The sequence below is a fragment of the Lontra canadensis genome, unplaced genomic scaffold, assembly GCF_010015895.1.
Source record: "Lontra canadensis isolate GAN:19392208 unplaced genomic scaffold, GSC_riverotter_1.0 scaffold9, whole genome shotgun sequence".
Lineage (NCBI taxonomy): Eukaryota > Metazoa > Chordata > Mammalia > Carnivora > Mustelidae > Lontra > Lontra canadensis.
Window position 1 is genome coordinate 19,908,809 of NW_022631003.1, and position 20,533 is coordinate 19,929,341.

The window sequence follows — 20,533 nt, forward strand, 5'->3', positions numbered from 1 at the left end:
ACATTTCAGAGTAAGGTGGTGTCCGTCCCTTTGCCCTCTCCCTCTGGAGCCAGTGTATTGTTTCAGCCCTGATTTCCCCCCTCATCATTTTGAGTGTTTATTTGGATTTCCTCTTTAACCTTCCTCATTGTTCTAAAGTACAGGATATGACACTGCTCAGTTACTAGAACAACTTCTATAATATCCATGACTAGAATATAAATATCCAAATGACTCCACATCATCAAAAGCAGACAGTCCTCTCAGCTGGTGCTGCCTCTCCTCTGTGGAAACCTCTGGGGTCCCCCTGCCGATCTGATGTGAATCCTGTCCCAGGCGTGGGTGCTGGGGGAGGCCCAAATCTTGCCCACAGGCCTTGTGCCCGGAATGGCGCCACCAGGCTGCTGTTGGGGCCATTGAGCCCTGTCTTCTCGGCGTCCCTCTGTGCCTTGGGGACACTGGCACCACAGGAAGTCTTAAAAATAGCTGATGTCTGAATTATCCAAGAACAAACAGAAATGCTTTGGGCTTGGATGAAAAGGGCAGTTTATATTATAAGAGCAGCTGAGTCGTTGAAATCCATCCCCCTTCAGAGCAGCACCAAAAATCTTCTGTGATTTTTTTTTTTTTTCCTTTCCTGTCACACGTTTTAACAAACCCTGGGGAACTTTAGACCCCATATGATATGCAGTTTTATAGTCCTTCCAATTGCTTCCATCTGGGTCTCCTTTCCAGGCCTCTAGCTTCCCTCCTTTACCGTCAGGGCTTCTGGCTTCCCTCAGCACTTTTCATTGCCCACTCCCCTCCTAAATGAAACCGGACAACGAGTCTAAGGGAAGCTGAAGAAATAATTTGGCCACTCTGTCGTTGTTAGAGAAAACTCTGTGTGGCGGTGGAATTTGGAGTGTGAGTCCGCAGGAAGAAAGGTGCTGAGATCATGGAAGCTGATGTTCTCTGTGGGGAAAAGGGCCGGCCGGGCCCTGGAGGCCTGGGTTCTACCCTTGTTTCTTGTCACCTTGCTCTGTGACATGTCTCTTTATCCCCTGGACTCGAGTTTCTTTCTCCTTTGTCCAACAAAGAGCACAGCATTTCCAGCATGTCTATCAAGCACAGCACAGAAAGAGGAAGAGCGAGAGTTAGTATGAGAGACTTTCTTCAGGATAAGTCAACTTCTCCTTATCCCAAAGAGTGTTACCCACTTGGAGCTCACCCAGGCTGGCCTAATTTCCCAGTCCTGGGAAAACAGAAAGGGTAGAGGTGTAGCGGGCTGCATGAGGAACTGGAATGCTTCAGACTGTGTTGGCACAAGCACGGGCTGATTGAACCCATCTCAACAGGGTGACCTGTTGACTTATACAGTGTGTGTCTGTTCTCCTTTCCTTTAACTTAGAGAAATGGTATAAAAAGACCGAAGGCCCTAGTGTATTCTGCAGGAGGTGATCACAAAGCTAGAAGGGATTTCACTCCTTGAGGAAACAACCAGTGAAGTTCCTTTTGATCTGCTGTCATACTTGATTCCGATGCTTTGCTGAGTTGTCATTCATCCAAGTGGTGCTGACGGAGCATCCATTTTGTGTCAGGCAGTATGCTTAGAGCTGGGGGCAAGAAGATCAGCTCTTGCTTCCTACATTCTCTTTCTATCCTTTCCTCACTACGATCTGTCTCCGAAAGAGTTAGAGTGATATTTTAAATATGTAGATCCTTTCTCTTCCCTGCTCAACACCTTCCAGTAGGTTCCTTTTGTATTCAGGATAACACCCACCCCCAAACTTTCTTACTGGAGGGCCCTACAGCCCTACAGGGTCTGACCTGACCCCACTTCTCTGATTGCACCCTACCTGTTTTTGTTGTTGGAGACACCAATGTGATTCCTAAATCAGAGCCTTTTCTCAGCCCTGATGGTGGTGGTGGGGAGGATCTCAGGCACATTGAGTTGAGCTGACACTTCTCAGTTCAAGGCACATTGTCATCAGAAGTTCCTTCTTTTTGCTTTGTATATGTATTCTCTTTTATTCCCAGCTCCCCAATTTCCAATTTTATCCCAATTCCTCTTGCTCCATTGATAACCTATCTCTAAAGTGTATCTTTCAGTGTGTATGTGCTCCAGCAGAAAGTGATATTTTGTGGACATATATTTTATTTTATTTATTTTTGGGGGGCATATATTTTATTTTATGTTATTATTATTTTTTAGATTTTATTTATTTATTTGACAGAGAGAGACACACAGTGAAAGGGAACACAAGCAGGGGGAATGGGAGAAGGAGAAGGAGAAGCAGGCTTCCCGCTGAGCAGGCAGCCAGATGCAGGGCTAGATCCCAGGATCATGGGATCAGGACCTGAGCCAAAGGCAGGCGCTTAAGGACTGAGCCGCCCAAGCGCCCCAAGAGGGGGCATATATTTTAAATGTATTTGGTATATTGTATACTTTTCTCACTCTGCACTAGGTCTTTGAGATCCAGCCATATTGTTATAGGCACATTGCCTCACACTGTGAACACATTTTAACTATTCTTTGCACTTGCTATTCCTTTTGTCTGAAACAGTTCTCCCCTGGGTCCTTGAAAGGACTTTCTTCTTCTCATCAGTGAGATCTCAGCTCAACTATCACTGCCTCCCAGAGGCCTTGCCCAATCTCACAGTTATCCCCATAACCCACTCTCCCCAGGTTACTCTCCATCATTTTTATTTCCATTTGTTACATCTTAGCATTTATCACAACTCGACATCATCAGTGATCACTTATTTATTATCTGTCTTCTCCACGACAGCAAGGGATGTTGTCCTGTTCATGAGGCATCTAGCATAGCCCTAGCATATGGTAGGCTCTAAACAAGTATTATTAAATAAATGAATGAAACAATTAAGATAAATAAATAGTATTGTGATATCAACCTGTTCAAAGCTCTATGGTTAGAAAAGCAAGGGACATAACAGGTGTGAGACGTTAGGAAACTTCTTTAAAGGCTCCTAAAAGATAGGAGGCTCACGTCGTCAGCCCCTTCTGCACTTGGCTAGGTTTGTAAGGCCATACGTTTACATCCATCCCCTGCTTTTTTTTTTTTTTAACCAAGTTTCCGCTAGACCACACCCCTAGGGCGGGCAAATCCCAGCAAGCTCGCAGGGGGCGCCCAGAACGTGATGCCCCGTGAGAACTAAAACTACACTTCCCGGCATCCCGCGCGCTGCCGACCCACTTCCGGAGTGCGCGGAAGACATGGCGGCGCCCGAAGAGTGTGATTCTGCGACTGAAGCGCTTCAGCCGGCCGCCCAGGAGGAGGAAACAAAAACGTTTAAAGATCTGGTGAGCTTGGATGACGCCGGCTCTTCTTTATACTACTGGCACCAGGCGCAGACAGAGTCCGGTTCCCTCACATCCTGGCTGGCGGTGTACAAAAGCATCTGGCGCCTAGCTTGGCTTTCCCTCAGAATTTCCGAAGCTTGGGCTCCGACGCTGTCCCTAAACCTCCGGGTTTGGATGGTGGGAGGGCTGCCCGTCCTTGAGAGTTGCCATTTGCGCTTTTCTCCATTTTGGTGTGCCCACGTTTGTATTCGCCAGGAGACTGTCCATGCGGCAGTTCCCCCCCGCGCCAAAATCTTGGGCTGCGCAGTAAGATGAAACGGGTTTGGAGTCTGACCCAGTTGCTAACTAGGGGCACGTCATTACCTCGCACTTCCTCACATTGCACATCTGTAAATTGGGGGTAGTAATAAGTACTTCATAGAGTTGTGAGGATTAAATGAAATAAGACATGTGGAGAACTCGGCTTTGTCTCTGAGTAGAAGGTGTTAAAGAGCAGACCGAGTAGGCGCGCGATACGTTTTGAATCAAAGGCTAAGGGATGCACTTGTCATCAGCAGGGTGGCTCTGACATTCATTTAATTAGTAGGGAAGCGTGTGTGTGTGTGTGTGTGTGTGTGTGTGTTCTTTGCTAAAGTTTGTTTTTCTGAATTTTAAGGGTGTGACAGATGTGTTGTGTGAAGCCTGTGACCAGTTGGGATGGACAAAGCCCACAAAGATCCAGATTGAAGCTATTCCCTTGGCCTTACAAGGTAGGTTGAAATTAAACATGTGGCTCAATACAGGTTCGGTATGAGGTTATACTCAATTAAATACCATGTTTGAGAGCTGTTGCATACTTCAAGTAGTATAAAAGTATGGCCACTATGTTACAAAATTTGTGGCTTATTGGCTTTTGAAAAAGTAATTCTCTTCTCCTACTGAGGTTATTTTCTGTAAAGAGATTTGTTTTCTGCAACAGATGCTGACTTTAAGGAAGCACTGGATTAAAGTGTACTAACAAGAAACTTGTTAGAAATTATGAGTTGGTAAGTGCGGATTTACATATAGGGTACCTGGAACATCTGTTAGTATCCAGAGGAGTTGAGAGCTCTTGCTTTGTGAGACATGTTTATCAGATTTGCAGAAGAATGGCTAACATGTTGGTTGATGACTAGTGGGACCAATACTAACAGGAGGAACTTTCATAGGTGTAGAGGTAAAGTCCTGCTCTTCGATTCCCAAAGCCCAACTTCACAGGACTAGGGTTGATGGTAAAAGAGACCTAGCAATGTTAACCAAAATTCGTTAAGATCCTTAGAGAAAATGAATGCTATTTTAGCTATAATAAGATTTTTTTCCCAGAAAAAAATGTATCAGTGTATCTGTACATAGAATTTACACTCCCCTCCCCCAATTCCTCTGCTACATATCCCAGGTTAAGAACTCTTGAACTAGCTTTAAGAGGAAAAAGTGCCTTGTATTGGTTAGAACACACCTAGAATATTATGCTTAGTTCTGAGGACCAGTTTTGAGGGACCAACTGAGTGGCGTTGAATGTGGTACAGTATCAAGAGTACATGTGCCTGGATGGCTAAATGGGGCACCTGGGTGGCTTATTCGGTTGAGCGTAGGACTCTCGATTTTGGCTCAGGTCATGATATTGTGGTCCTGGGATTGAGCCCAGTGTAGGACTCCATGCTCAGTACAGTCTGCTTCAGGTACTTTCTCCCTCTGCCCCTCCCTGTGTGCGTGATCTCTCTCTCTCTCAAATAAATAAATAAAATCTTAAAAAAAGAAAAAAAGGTCCTAAACAGTTAAAAGAGCTGAGTGCATTTGGTCTGGAGAAGAGTTAAGCAGGGTGGGATATAATGATTGGCTTCAGTGATTTGAAGAGCTGTCATGTGGAAAAGTAATTAAACTTACTCTGTGAAATTCCATTTGTTCTTTCCATAAATAGTAAATATCTAAGTGTAAGGCACCAGAAGTTAAGATTTGGCCATCTCCAGAAACTTGGAGTCTACTAAGGAGATAATTAAAAATCTATTACAAGGTGAACAGGGGCATAAGAAAGTTACATTCCAAGTGTTCCAAGTGCACTGAGGGAGGAGAATAGATTATTACTCATTGAAATGGGTTAAAGAAAACTTACTTTATCTTTTGGCAGGGAAGATTGGAAAGACATTTGAGCTGAACCTTGAAGACTGAATAGGATTTAGACATTCATGTCTGGTGGGAGGGGAGGACTTTCTAGGCACAGGAAATAGCATGAAAAAAAAAAAGCAAAGGAGGCTGCAAAGCACGGGCATGTGTGGAGGCCTGCAAGTACTTAGCAGAGAATGGGGGGAAAGATTAATAAAATCATTGGGGCCAGATTATGCCAGACTTAAATGCTAGGCCAAGGAATTTGGTCTTTGTTCCACGGGCACTGGAGATTATTTTTTTAGCTGGAGAATGAAATCCTTAGAGTTGTAGTCTTGGGCTGTTAATCTCATAGCTTTGTAAGGTAGTTCAGAGACGAGTGACCAGAGACTGGGGGACTAGTTAGAGTATTGTGGTAATTTTGGCAATAAATAAAGCGTAGGTTAGTGGTAGTGAGAGTGAGAAAGAGAAAATGATAGAAAAAGAATCATTGTGATTTTATAATCCGTTTGTTAATGGAAAGCAAGGGGTGGGAAAATCGAAGATTATTGCCTGTGTGTTTAGGACATATTACTGGTGTAAAAAGGAGCATAGGAGGAGGAATAATTCCGGGGAAGAGGAGTTCAGTTGGAAATAATTGATTTGGGGCATCAAAGAGATAGAACTAACTAATGCACAGTTGGAATCTGGGGATTAGAGCTTGCTTAAGAGGCCAGAACTGGATACAGACACCATATCCAAAGCGAAGTTGTAGCTGAAACTGTGGGTATGGATGAGGATGCCACATAAGGGTGAAGAGATGGTGGAGGCTCAGTAGAGGGCTGAAAATCATGAGAGTATGATTTCATACAAAGTAGGTGGGGGGGAGTGTTTCAGGGAAGGGACAGCAAAGACTTTGAGCTTGTTTAGAGAAGCTAAACTGGATAAAGACTGCACGAGTGGGGAAGACATTTCAGTAGTCAGCACTACCGGAGCTGCTTTCAAATAGCAAATAGAGTGCTCGCTTCGGCAGCACATATATCAAATAGCAAATAGAAAGTTTGGTGTGTTCCAGCATTTTCCTGCTTACCCTACAGCAGTCATTGGAGGGAGGAACCTAAATTAGGTGATGGTAATAATTCTGAAATTATTCATACTGGTTTTTAGTAACAAGTTTATATTGAATACAGAGAAAATAGGAGTCAGTGAAAGGATACCAGGTACTGAGTAATGTGAGGGACATCGTCATCATGGAAAAAGTCTTTATTCTTATTCTTGAGCTTATCTCATTCTAATGAACAATTTATAAATGCTTCATTTAAAAAAACCTGTAGGTGCTGGCCCTAAGCAAGAGATTTAAATAATCTAACAGCATTTTTCTTCTATAAAATGAACTTTAAATTTTTAGTTTAATTACTAATGATGGTGTCAGTTTCAACAAAGTTAAGGAGTTCTGGGTGCATCCATCATTCTTAAACCTTATAATAATTCTGAAAGTTAGGATTGATTATTTTACTCGTGAAATTGAAGGTCAGAGGATTAAGTACCTTGGCTAGAGTCACATAACTAATTATTGTTGGAGCTAGAATTTGAATATAGGATGTTCTAGCTGAAAAGCCCAAGTTCTTGGCCCTGTATTACAGGGTTTTACAATGGAGAGATCAAAACCTTTTGATGGTTTTTGAGGATGCTTTTCTTCCCATCTGTTTCGTGTATTAAGTTTATTTCTAATTCAGAGATCACTCAAAGTCCTCTAGAAATTTCAGACAGTTTTTTGAATGGCTGCCATATCCCAAAGCAGTTGTGTTAGGTGCTGGCCGTGTGATCAAGGTGAATGAATTTATTCTTCTCTTATGGGGTATGTATTCTACACAGACACTACCAGAGGGGCTTAGGGGTTGTGAGAGGAAGAAGGGAGATCATAGAGGAAAATCAGTCTCACAAAGCGAGTATTGCTTTGAGGGGATCATAAGAGAACTGCAGGCAGTGCTGGCCTTCACTGGGGGTGGTGGGCGTTGTTCACAGCCACATGAAGCAAGAGACTTAAGCTCCTTTACTTCCCTAAATCTTTCTTGTATACTCCTTTCTTCTGAAATTTTTAGATTTCCATTGATAGAAAAAGGGACACATCCCACTGTTTTTGTATTTTCCTGTTCCAGAAGGCACGCTGGACCCAGCAGGTAGGGCAGAATTCCCACAGAGTGGAGGAAAAAAAAGCTTTGGAAGCCCTTAGCTCACAAGTAGGGGGATGCTGTTGCAGTTTGTTGTCACTTACTTTACGGCCAAGAGGAACATTAAAGTTAGTAAATGAGGGAGAAATTTTATCCTTCTGTTGCCATTTGTTTTTGTGACCTTAATAAAATTAGTCCATTGTCTGGACTGACTTATAATTCACATCCACACCTGTACTTTTATATGGAAAACATTGATGTTACTGTTAGAAGGGTAAAGGGTAGCATTCACTAGAATATGCTGTTGTTTGGTCTGGATGGCCAATTCTTGTTTAAGTGATTAATGTCTAAGAGATGAATATCAAAAAGTTTGTTCTATTTGATATTAATCACTCTCCTTTCTTGAAGCTCTCTTTCTCCTCAATTTCAAGTCAGTATTGTCTTCTGTCTTTCTTGCTGTTCTTTCTCAGTTTCTTCTTTTTTTTTTTTTCCCCTTGCAATGTTAAATCTATCTTTATCCTTTTTTTTCTCACTCTAAAACACTAGTAAGATTTTTCATGTCCTGAACCTTTAACACTGTCTGTGTCGGTAAATCTCAGCCAGTGTTCATCAGAATCACCTGTGGAACTTGTAAAACAACAGAGATTTCTAGACCCACTGAATCAGAATTTCTACATGTGGGACCTCGGCATATATAGATATAAAAATTCGTAAATTATTCTAATGTGTCTAGCCTTGGGGGAGCACCACTGTTTGGATGCTCATGGCTCCCACATCTGTGTTTCTAGCCTATACTTCTCTGCTGAGCTCCAGACAAGTTAGATATTTCTCTCTGAGCCTCTGGCATAAACCTCAAGTTTCTTATGTTCAAACCAGAGTCACTGTTTTCCTCATCAGAACTAATTTTCCAGAAGCTTTTGTCTCAATTTATGGCCTTTGAGTTTCCCAAGCTAGAAACCCATGTGTCAACCACATTTTCTTGAATGACTTTCTACATCTCACTTCTTTCTGTCCTCACTGCCTTACCTCAGTTCAGATCACCTTCCTAACTCCCCTGGTATCCTCATTGAGCTCTCATTTTCCTGTGTGTCCCCCATTCTGTTTGTTTGGGTCATTTTAGGTCATGAAGAAGAGAGTTAGCTAACCTCAGGAAAAAGGAGTTTATTGTAGGGTTAATCCCTAAGTAAGGAAATTTCACCAGTTTTGTACAGTCAAGGAACAGTGTGAGCATCAACTGGTGGAGGGCATTTTTGCTAGGAAGTATTCCCAGGGGCCGCTGTTCTGGTGCACAGCGACCTTGTAAGCTGTAGCCAGCTAGCCTAGAGATGGTGGTCTTGCTTTGGGAGTTAATTTCCAGATCTTACTGTTATGGCTTGATTGGTGATAACAAATCCCAGGGACCTCTTCTTTTTTTTTTTTTTTTAAAGATTTTATTTATTTATTTGACAGACAGAGATCACAAGCAGGCAGAGAGGCAGGCAGAGAGAGAGGAGGAAGCAGGCTCCCTGCTGAGCAGAGAGCCCGATGTGGGGCTCGATACCAGGGTCCTGGGATCATGACCTGAGCCGAAGGCAGAGGCTTTAACCTACTGAGCCACCCAGGCGCCCCTCCAGGGACCTCTTCTTAAGGGATCACTTATGGCATTCTTCCCTCAGAAGAAGCAGTGGAAATGGCCTGTACTGTTGAGATCCTTGGCTCCTTATGCCATCAGGCCTAGGGTTTCTCTTCCTAAGGAATAACATTGGTCATCAAGTTCCCTACTTTTAAAATCCTTCAGTTCCTCCCTCTTAAAAGAAGACATCAAAACTCTCTAGCATGGCTTATGAATTTCTTTTCTAGCCTCATTCTTCTCCCTTTACACTTCTGTGTTCCAGCCACATTGTACTTCTCACTCTCCCTGCACATGCTGTGTTCTTTAAAGCCTGTCCCCTCTGTCCTCATATAGGAATGTCCTTCCTTTCTTTCTTCACTTACTTCCAAATTGAATTTACCCATCACCTCTGTTAGCCTTTCCTGACTCCTATGGACTGTAAGTTACTCCTTCTTTTGTGTTCTCACTATATTTTGTAGGGGCCTATTCTAAAGTCCTTATCACATACCGTCTTTGTGTATCTCCCCCAGATTTTGAGCTTATCTAGGACGAGGCCATGTCGTCTGTCTATTCAGCCTTCCTTTCCCTCCCGTTCATCAAATGTTTATTCATTGTCTCCTTTGCGCCCACATGCCGTCATTGTAGAAAATATGGAAATAATGCAGAGAGCATTTCTTTGCTTTTAGATGTTTCCTTTTTCTTCCTAGGTCGTGATATCATCGGGCTGGCAGAAACTGGCTCTGGAAAAACAGGGGCTTTCGCCTTGCCCATTCTGAATGCGCTGCTAGAGACGCCCCAGCGTTTGTTTGCCTTGGTTCTCACGCCCACTCGAGAGTTGGCCTTTCAGATCTCGGAGCAGTTTGAGGCCCTGGGGTCTTCTATTGGTGTGCAGAGTGGTAAGTGTCTGAGAGGAAAGGAATCAGAGTTTCATTACAAGTTGAGAATGAGTGTAAAAGGATAATAGAAGAAAGTATTATTAACATGAGTTCATTGACCTTAAGAGCCAATTTGGTATTTTAGCTTTGGGGAAAGTTGTACAGGAAGAGAAATTTAGGTAGAAATCTAGCACTGGCTTCAAAAAGATGTTCAGTGAACTGTGGAAAAAATAAAGGGTCTCTGTCCCATATTCTTTTTATTTCTGTAGCTGTGATCGTAGGTGGAATTGATTCAATGTCCCAATCTCTGGCTCTGGCGAAAAAACCACACGTGATAATAGGTGAGTAACTGACAGAGGTAGAAGGCACTAGTGATAATGAATTGGAGAAAATCTACAGATGTTGAGTGTAACTTATTTGTATGGAAAGACTTTGAAGAAAGGACTTTTGTAACTTTAATTTTTTTAATTTCTGAAATTTGGGGGTTGGGGCGATTGATAACTTTCTTTTTGTCCTTGTTCTTAAACATTGTCTTTCTCCTCAACCTTCCTTGATAGCAACTCCAGGTCGATTGATTGACCACTTGGAAAATACAAAAGGTTTCAACTTAAGAGCTCTCAAATACTTGGTCATGGATGAAGCAGACCGAATATTGAATATGGATTTTGAGACAGAAGTGAGCATTCAATTTCTTTCCTCCTCTTAGGGCATCTCAGGTGTCCTGTTTCAAAATTTAATTCATTGCACACCTGCTCTATGTGGAGCCCAGTATCATCGTCAGTTAATTTAAACATCCCTGCTGCCTTTTCTCATTCTTAGTGCTCCTCTCTATGGTCAGTGCCTCAGTATCCTCCCTAGAATGTAGTTAGATTTTGATTTCAGACATGAGAAATTTCAACCAGATTTCCTTTCCATTTCGTTTGATTTCTACCTCTTTCATAGACTTTGAGATACCTTTATTTCAGGTCAGCTGTTATCATAGCTGACCCACTCATCACAGCTTAATTAGTTGATGAACACTTATTCTTGACTTTTTTCTTAGATTAACTCAACTCTAATTTAAACTTCTTTTCTCTGAATGGCATTTCTTTTTAAATAGACTCTGGTGGGCGCCTGGGTGGCTCAGTGGGTTAAGCCGCTGCCTTCGGCTGGGGTCATGATCTCAGGGCCCTGGGATCGAGTCCCGCATCAGGCTCTCTGCTCAGCAGGGAGCCTGCTTCCTCCTCTCTCTCTGCCTGCCTCCCTGTCTACTTGTGATCTCTCTGTCAAATAAATAAACAAAATCTTAAAAAATAAAAAAAATAAAAAAAAATAGACTCTGGTATGGTATTAAAAAGTAAATATTCAGTAAATTTTAGCTGAATTGAATTTTTGAGTCGCCGGATCCCACAGTGATACTTTTGGTTTTTTACTCTCTGTCCCCTTCACAGAGAGCATTTGCAAGTATCCAGTCTGACTGTTATATTGGTATCCTTTCTTCTTTGTACCTTAGGTTGACAAGATCCTCAAAGTGATTCCCCGAGATCGGAAAACATTTCTCTTTTCTGCTACCATGACCAAGAAGGTGAAATTTTCTAGGACTTAACATTTTCTTCTTTATTAAGTGATAAATAAAAACAATAGCAATCATAAAAATAGAGCACTTGGGCATCAGTGTACTATTCTGAGTTTTCTTTATTTAGGTGCAAAAACTTCAGCGAGCAGCACTGAAGAATCCTGTGAAATGTGCTGTTTCTTCCAAATACCAGACAGTTGAGAAATTACAGCAATATTATCTTTTTATTCCCTCTAAATTCAAGGTAAAGTGTTTACTTTGATCATTCCTGCCTCTCCCTCTCCTTCCTCACCGAAGCAGCTGAAAGTTCGTCCACTTTTGATTAGCTAAGAGCCGTGCTCCTGTTTGTTTTAGCGTGCTTACTGTGCTTATATTTATCACTGATAAAGTCAGATATTCCGGGAATTCATAGCACGCTAAACCACAATAATGATGTCATTCCTTTCTCGGCCCATTTTTGAAGTAGCTTTTCTTTTGTCTGCTGATTATGTGGCTTTTATAGGCAAGAGACCCTAGTTTTGTGCTTTGATGTCGGGACTCTTCCTGGTTGCTGACGACAAGCAGTTGTGCTTGGCTGTAGGCTGCATGTGAGATTCAGAGCTCACAGACATGATACTGCTGCTTCAGGAATGCAGAACTGGCAACTGTGGTCTGGAAAATTGAGAAGCAACTATATATAGGCTTAGTGTTTTACATAATTTGTATCCCCAGGACTCCAGTCTTTTATCCCAGGTTCAATTACTTACATTGTTTTGGGTTTTTAACTTAGGATACCTACCTGGTTTATATTCTAAATGAATTGGCTGGAAACTCCTTTATGATATTCTGCAGCACCTGTAACAATACTCAGAGAACAGCTTTGCTACTCCGAAACCTCGGATTCACTGCCATCCCCCTCCATGGACAGATGAGTCAGGTAAAGACTCTTCGGTGTCATTAGTGGTGAACTGGTGGCATGAGAAAGGTAAACTTTATAGCAGTAGATCTGTACAAAAACAGCATGAGACATTAATGCATCTTTCCAGAATTAATCAGATTTTATGGGCTTGAAAGTGTTGCTCTGGATGCCTCCTTCCAGGATAGGAGAGAGGCTCAGACTCGAAGATTCCAGTTATTTGTCTGGTGTGGAAGCTCTTGAGTTGATTTATTCAGCTCTAGTGGTAAAAGTGGTTCTTTGGTCTCAAAAGAGTTTTACTAAATTATTTTTCAGCTGTCTGTCATGTTAAATCATCCTTGTTTCATGTTAGTATTTTCTAGCCTTAGTATTAAATATTTTTTTTGTTGCTTCCATGTTTCCTTTTGACCTGTGAAACCCAGTCTGGACTTAGAGGGAAACAGCCTTTTAAAAATTTCTGTCTCTGTTCTTATATTTAGTGTATCTATCTTAGATTGTAAGATTCCTAGTGTTCCAAGATTAAATTTTTTTTCTTTTTTTTTTTCATCATCTCAGAGCAAGCGCCTAGGATCCCTTAATAAATTTAAGGCCAAGGCTCGTTCTATTCTTCTAGCAACTGATGTTGCAAGCCGAGGTTTGGACATACCTCATGTGGATGTAGTTGTTAACTTTGACATTCCTACCCATTCCAAGGTGAGTCCTGTCACTGACCTGACTTCCTAGTCGCAAAGAGTATTTCTTTCATTTTTAAAAATTGAGATGTAATTGACATATAACATTACTTTCAGTTGTATAACATAATGATATGATATTTGCATATATCCTGAGATGATTGCCACAGATCTTGTTAACATCTGTCACCATACATGGTTATGGATTTTTTCCCCCCCTTGGGATGAGAACTTTTCAGATGTATTCTCTTAGCAGCATTCAGATGTGTGATACAGTATTATTAGCTATAGTTGCCAAGCTGTACGTTACAGCCCCATGACTGACTTATTTTGTAACTGGAAGTTTGTGCATTTTGACCCCCTTCACCCAGTTTATCCACAGTCCCATTATTTCCATCTTTGGCAGCTACCAATTCTGTCCTCTGTATCATGAGCTCAGTTTGTTGTTGTTTTTTAATTTTTAGATTACACATATAAGTTGGCTCATATGGTATTTATCTTTCTTGGACTTATTTCATTTAGCATAATGTCCTTAAAGTCTATGTCTGTTGTTGCAGATGGGAAGATTTAATTCTTTTTTATGGCTGAATAATATTCCATTGTATTTCTTTCTTTTTTTTTTTTTTTTTTTTTTAAGAGTTTTTATTTATTTATTTGAGATTGAGTTGAATGGGGGGAGGATCAGAGGGAGAGGGAGAGACAGACTTCCCACTGAGCCGGGAGCCTGCCATAGGGCTCAATCTTAGAACTCCAGGATTATGACCTGAGCCGAAGGCAGATACTTAACCAACTAGGCTATCCAGGTACCCCCAAAGTGTAATTTTTTAAAAGATTTTATTTATTTATTTATTTATTTATTTATTTATTTATTTATTTATCAGAGAGAGAGAGAGAGAACATAAGCAGGGGAGTGGTAGGCAGAGGGAGAAGCAGGCTCCCCGCTGAGCTGGCAGTCGGACCCAGGGCTCTATCCCAGGACCCTGAGATCATGACCTGAGCCGGAGGCAGACGCCCAGCGACTGAGCTACCCAGACATCCCGCAGAGTGTATTTCTTAATGGAATGTTTTCTGTGTCTCGTTAGTTACAACATCATTTTTTAAATTTATTTTGTTCGCAGTCAAATGGAAGGCTCTTGATTTATTCATTCTCGTTATCTCGCATGTGCCTGAAGATGTGGTATTAATAAATGTGAAAGAAGGTAGCCAAAGAGAAGTACTGGGTGCTCATAGCCCACAGGGGAGGTGCAGCATATGCTGATCTTTGTCAGTCTTATTTCTTCAGAATGGTCAGCTTGTAGTTTTTTGTGTATCTCAGGGTTTCTCATCTTTGGCACCATAAACGTTTTGGGCCAGCAGCTTTGCTGTGGGGCTGTCCTTTTCATTGTAGGATGCTTAGCTGCATTCCAGTTCTACACACAGGTGACATTGTGACAACCAGATATGTTTGCTGACATTTCCAAATGTTCCCTGGGGAGGACAGAATTGTCCCCAGAGTAACTCCCACAAAGTAATCTTTTGGCTTTGTGTGTAACTGCTGTCTCATTTGATTTTGAAAATGGCTCTGAGCTTGGGCATGCATTCTATCCTGTTTTATAGAGAGAAACAAATTCAGAGAGACGCTGTGACTTGCAGACAGTGATGTAGCTGGTAGGTGGTAAGACCAGAACCATGATCCAGGTCTGCCTCTGTATCCAGTGCTGTTTTCCTCTAGACCATGTAAATACACTTTAGATTTGTCTTTCTGTAAAAGAAAAGAAAAAAGAGTCAATTTAGTGTTGCAAGGAGAATAAAAAGAGAGGAAGTAGGGGCACTGGGTAGCTCAGTCAGTAAAGTGTCTGCCTTTGGGTTGGTTTATGATCCCAGAGTTGTGGGGTCAAGCCCCATGTCCCGCTCCCTGCTCAACGGGGAGCCTGCTTCTCCCTCCTCCTGCTCATGGCTTGCTCTTGCTCTTTCTCCCTTGATCATTCTCTCTCAAATAAACAAACAAAATCTTTAAAAAAAAAGAAAAAAAAGAAGTAGTAGATCTATCTCAATCTATTGCCCAATCCATTTTTCCATGTTTCAACACGAGTCTATTTTCTTTCAGAGGTTTGCAGTAAAACCTTATGTTCATTATTTTTTGTTTATGTTTTATGTAACTCAAATTTACACTTTTTGTTTCAGGATTATATCCATCGAGTAGGTCGAACTGCTCGAGCTGGGCGTTCCGGAAAGGCTATTACCTTTGTCACACAGTAAGTGAATTGATTTCAGGGGGAGAACAATGGAGAGAAAAGAGCAGAGCTTTTTCAGCAGACTGACCTGGTGCCTGACTTTGCCATTTACTCTAATTGTCACTTAAACCTCCCTCATACTGTTTTCATCATTTGTAAAATGGAAATAATAATACCTACCTAGCGGGTTTTAATGAAGGTTGGTGATACACACATAAAAGATCTGGTACGGTGTTTGGCATACAGAAGCATGCAGAGAAACCCCTGCTGTTTCTTTCAGCTGCTGAAACTGGAGCACAGTGACCTTTCCCTCAACTCAAAGTATTAGAATAATTATTTTGGTCTTGTTTCTAAAAGGAACAAATTTTTATGTAACCAGGGTTTTTCTGGGAGTAAAGAATACGTTGGACATTTTCTAGTGGACTGTGTACAGAAGATGGCATCTAATTAGTATTCTGAAGAGGAATAATGGATCCGGTAGTGTTTAAAAACTGGCTCCTGGTACATCATATCACCTAATGTATGCTTTTGGAATGGACAGACATTTCCATTGTCAGCCAACCAAAGCCATGCCCATTTTCTTTCCTTAGGTATGATGTGGAACTCTTCCAGCGTATAGAACACTTAATTGGGAAGAAACTGCCTGTCTTTCCAACACAGGATGATGAGGTTATGATGCTGACAGAACGTGTGACCGAAGCCCAGAGATTTGCCCGCATGGTATGCAACTTATTTTCTCACCAACTTAAATGCTGACACTGTGAGCTATGTGCTAGGTGCTATTGTATGAATCCTCAAAACCACAGGAACTCAGTATTATTTTATTCTAAATTTAAGATGAGTGTACTAAAATACAGGGATGGTAGGTAATTTGAATCCGGGTTTGGACTCAGTCTGACCGCAGTGACCACATGCTCAGCCTCTCTTTGTGTTTCACATGTGGCAAGAAAACCTTTGGATATGCAGTCAGAAGACCCAGCTGTGAATTGGACATTGTGGGTTTGGATAGTGCATCTGACCTCTCAGAATCAGTTCCTTGCCCAAAAAACTGGCAATAATAATTATCTTGATACTGCACAAGGGTTTTTTTGGTGCCAGATAAGCTAACGTGACCTGCATAGTAATTAATACTAAGTAGCGGCAATAAGGGTGGGGATGGATGGGAAGATTCTAAAGGAGACTTTAGACTAGCAAGTGCTGTCTGCTCCCTAGAGTTGTAGTTTGAGGGATGAGGCAGCTGTGCCCCTGGGGTGCTTTCTGAGTAGTCCATGTGTGGACTTGTTTTTGTTTTTCTGCTCACATGGAATTCTTTGTTATTTTCGCTTATAACAGTATTATATGTACATTGAAAAAATTTCAGAAAATACAGAAAAAATTAAAATAGCAAATTGAAACATACAAGCTACCCTGCATAGAGAACATTTGGCTGTTTTCCCTTTTTTAGCCATACTTAGATTTTTATCTGATTGTATATGATTAACATTTTTCTATTTTAACAAATGGGGAGCCATGGGATCAATTCTTCATGGCTGGAGAGAATTCCATTATGAATATATAACATGACTTGTAATGGTGCATATATGTTTATGCTTTTTCACGTTTTATATTTTAAGTGGTACCATGTTGGACATCCTAATATGTATAGCTTTGCATACTTGTTTCTTTTGAAGAAGTTCCTAGAAGTAGAATTAATTGTTGGGCTGAATTAATTGTTGGGCATTCATAGAGAATGCCAGATTTCCCGCCCCTCCCCCCTGAAAAGCTATAGCAGTTTAAACTGTCAGAGACAAAGTATGTGGATGTTCCCACATGTTGACCAATATGAGGTACTACCTCTTAAATCTTTGCTGGCCTACTCTGTGAAAATAATAGCTTATTGTTTTAATTTTCATGTGAACATTTTTGTGTATTAGGATTTTGGTCTTAGCCCTTTGCGAATGTGAGGTATTAGGGAGTTACTTAGTGTTTGATTTTAGGGAGGGGAGACAAGATGTGTTACCCTCAGTAATAGTAACTTTCACTCCCATCCTTTCTCTTTTCTTGCAGGAGTTAAGGGAGCATGGAGAGAAGAAGAAACGCACACGGGAGGATGCTGGGGACAACGATGACACAGAAGGTGCTATGGGTGTCAGGAACAAGGTGGCTGGAGGAAAAATGAAGAAACGGAAAGGCCGTTAATTCTCTTATGAAGACTCAATTTCAGCCTTCTGTTCCGTAAAAGGGGATTGTAGAAGAGAATGAAACCTCCTTGGTCAGAGTTCCTTAGATTGGAATCTGTCAGAATGATGTCCAGAACCTCCTCTAACTCAGTACTCGTTCCCCTTCTATAGAGCTCCATGACTGCAGACTGACTTTTCCAGCGCTGAGGTCAGCTTTGGGTCCTTGGTCATGACCTGAGTAGGCTGTGCTCTTCTGTCACTTCATACAGACCTTTGCTTTTTTAGCTACAGGTCAAGGACTAGGTTGATGAAGCGCTGGACCCGTTGTTATAAAGGGAAGATGCTCCTATGTCTGTAAAATGGTGATCCTTTAGCAGTCTCAGCTTGCGCTTCATTAAACCTAATGTGGAATAATAAATTTAAATATTATTTTTAAAAGATTCAGTACTCCTTGAAGTCTTTTATAAGCTGAGGGACTTTAGAGATTTAAGTAAGCTCTTACTAATAAGTAAGAAACTAGCAGTGGCAATTATGTGGCAGATTCATTGCTCATCCTTAATTAAGATAAATATTTATGATTAAAAAAAAATCTACAAATGAACAAGATGATGGATGGCTTTGAAAGGAAAGGTCTTGGTTGTGTTTTTCTTGGTGATGGACCAAAGTTCATAAGTAAGACGGCAGAGTCTGTTAGATCACTGAATAGATTCACTTCCCTGGCTTCTTGGATTAAACACTTGGATAGGAAGACTGGTTTCTTATATAATAGACTCTTATTCCCAGGTAATTAGAGTAAAATCAAGAAGCATCAGAAATACAGGGTAATTCCAAGACCCAGTTTCACCCCCTTGTCATCGAGGCTCACTGGCTAATACCCTTTCTTTTGTCTCCATCTGCTGGGTGATGAAATTCAGGAGAAGTAAAGCTGGACCATCAGCTCCTGGAGAGAAAATAGACTGTGGATCTGTAGGGACTGGGTGGGACAGGGGAGAGTTGATGGAATATAGAAACAACTATGGGGGGCGCCTGGGTGGCTCAGTGGGTTAAGTCTCTGCCTTCGGCTCAGGTCATGATCTCAGGGTCCTGGGATCGAGCCCCGCATTGGGCTCTCTGCTCGGTGGGGAGCCTGCTCCCCCCCTCCTCGCCTGCCTCTCTGCCTACTTGTGATCTCTCTCTGTCAAATAAATAAATTCTTAAAAAAAAAAAAAAGTACAAGTTCCAATGATTGTATTTCTTAGAGTCATGAGAAGTGAAAAGTAGACGTCAGTAAAATTCTCTGTGGTAGTCAGGTGTGGACCGTTGATTACAGGAAGATCTTTATAAACACAGGTGGTGAGGTACATTCTGCCACAAATGCATCCAAGAGGAATGCCTGTGGATAAGAAGGCATTTATAATTACTTGAAATCTAAACACGTGGCTATTTTGTTGTTTAGTTTGCTTCACATTTCATTGTTCCTCGTTATGGCGCATTTGAGCGAAGATTAAGTTAGAGAAGTTAGGAGTCCATAAGAAAGAAGGAAAGCAGAAAAAAAATAGAAGAAAAGGTGAGTGGGTCCATACTTGTGACTGAGTTGTGTGTACCACTGGAGGCTGGTTCTTCCTGAATGTATTTTCCTGATGGGACTCTCCAGGGGGCTTAGGATAATAACAACTCTCTCTCTGTGAGCCTTTGGGTAAGAGTAAATGGATGGTTGCCATTTCAGTTCATTGGGGGACTTCAGAAGCAATCTGGTATTGAATTGGGGGATGGGGTGTGGGTAAGGAAGAGAGATTGGAATTATCCTGAAGGAGTGTGAAGTTTCTAAGTAGGTAGGGGTCTTTCATATAGGATCTGTAGATGCCTGAAGTGTATGCATATTTCTGGGGAGACCAAAAGGATTAAGAACTACAGCTCTAAAGCTTAGCTGTTATGCTTTGCTAGGATGGGACGATAGGACACTCAGCGAAGAAATGTGAATGATTTGTCTTTAGGCATATTACATGATCCAGACCATAAGCCGGGGTCCCACACAAGGTGAGTAAAGATGTTACTGTAAAGGACAGGAGGCAGAAATAAATAAATGTGATCTGTTAGTGAATAAGGACAGAGCTGTGGGTTTGTACCATTAATTGGATCTGTTCTTGTACCCATATCCTTTGAGGCAGGGTTATGAGGTCTTGCTGCTAAAACCCTAATCAAGGTGTGTGTTAGTTTCTTAGGGCTGCCATAACGAGTACTACACACTGGGTGGCTTAAAAACAAATTTATTGGCTCACGGTTCTGGATGCTTCTTAGAAGTCTGAGATGAAGAGGTCAGCAGGGCCTTGTGCCATCTGAAACCTCTAAAGAAGACTCCTTCCTTGCCTCCTTCCCAGCTTCTGGTCGTGGCCAGCCATCCTTGATGTTCCTTGGCTTGTGGCTGCATAACTAATCTCTGCCTTCATCTTTCTATAACCTTCCTCATGTGTCCATGTCTTCACGTGGCCTTCCTCTGAGGATACCAGTCATTGAGCTCAGGATGCATCCTAATCCAGTATGACCTCATCTTAACTAATTGTATCTGTGAAGACCCTATTTCCAAAAAGGTCATATTCTGGAGTTCCAGGTAGACGTGAAATTTGGAGGGAGAGTATTCAATCCAATACGGACCCATCTTTCTGGACTGCTATGTTGTTTGGGGTTTAAGACTATATGGTGGAATAGAAGTGGTAGATAGAGTTGATGACAAAGAAAGTGGAGAAAAGGCAGAAGGTAGGTCTTCAGAAATGGTTAAAGTGGGTGGAAGCATAAACGTTTAAAATGAGGGGCACCTGGCTGACTCGGTAGAGTACGTGACTCCTCAGCTGGGGGTTGTAAGTTCAAATCCCATGTTGGGTGTAGAGATTACTTAAAAATTAAATCTTAGAAAAAACAAGTTTAAGATGATACTCTCTTAAATGAAATATAAATTATCTTTGCAGTCAAAGTACCAAAGGTTCTAGTTTCAGGAGTAGGGAGGGTGTTTCTGGCATTTCTTCTGTTTCCTTCTTGGTGTAATTCCT

General features: G+C 41.6%; 1 protein-coding gene across 1 annotated transcript; it reads left to right on the forward strand.

Annotated features, from left to right (window-relative positions):
- Nucleotides 1-3,179: 3,179 nt before the first annotated feature.
- DDX47 (DEAD-box helicase 47) lies at nucleotides 3,180-17,950 on the forward strand. Its single transcript, XM_032855033.1, has 12 exons — nucleotides 3,180-3,283; nucleotides 3,939-4,032; nucleotides 9,850-10,038; nucleotides 10,287-10,358; nucleotides 10,575-10,693; nucleotides 11,510-11,581; nucleotides 11,700-11,816; nucleotides 12,342-12,488; nucleotides 13,023-13,160; nucleotides 15,302-15,372; nucleotides 15,942-16,071; nucleotides 17,398-17,950. Exons 1-12 carry the CDS (start codon nucleotides 3,197-3,199, stop codon nucleotides 17,527-17,529), a joined length of 1,368 nt encoding a protein of 455 aa, XP_032710924.1. The 5' UTR covers nucleotides 3,180-3,196; the 3' UTR covers nucleotides 17,530-17,950.
- Nucleotides 17,951-20,533: the final 2,583 nt, after the last annotated feature.

Excerpts from the sequence above, each read along its gene's own strand:
- DDX47 (XM_032855033.1), top strand. The coding sequence starts at position 3,197 with ATGGCGGCGCCCGAAGAGTGTGATTCTGCGACTGAAGCGCTTCAGCCG. Across the intron at positions 10,359-10,574 it reads AAAACCACACGTGATAATAG|CAACTCCAGGTCGATTGATT; the intron begins GTGAGTAACTGA and ends CTTCCTTGATAG. Across the intron at positions 11,582-11,699 it reads CTGCTACCATGACCAAGAAG|GTGCAAAAACTTCAGCGAGC; the intron begins GTGAAATTTTCT and ends TTCTTTATTTAG.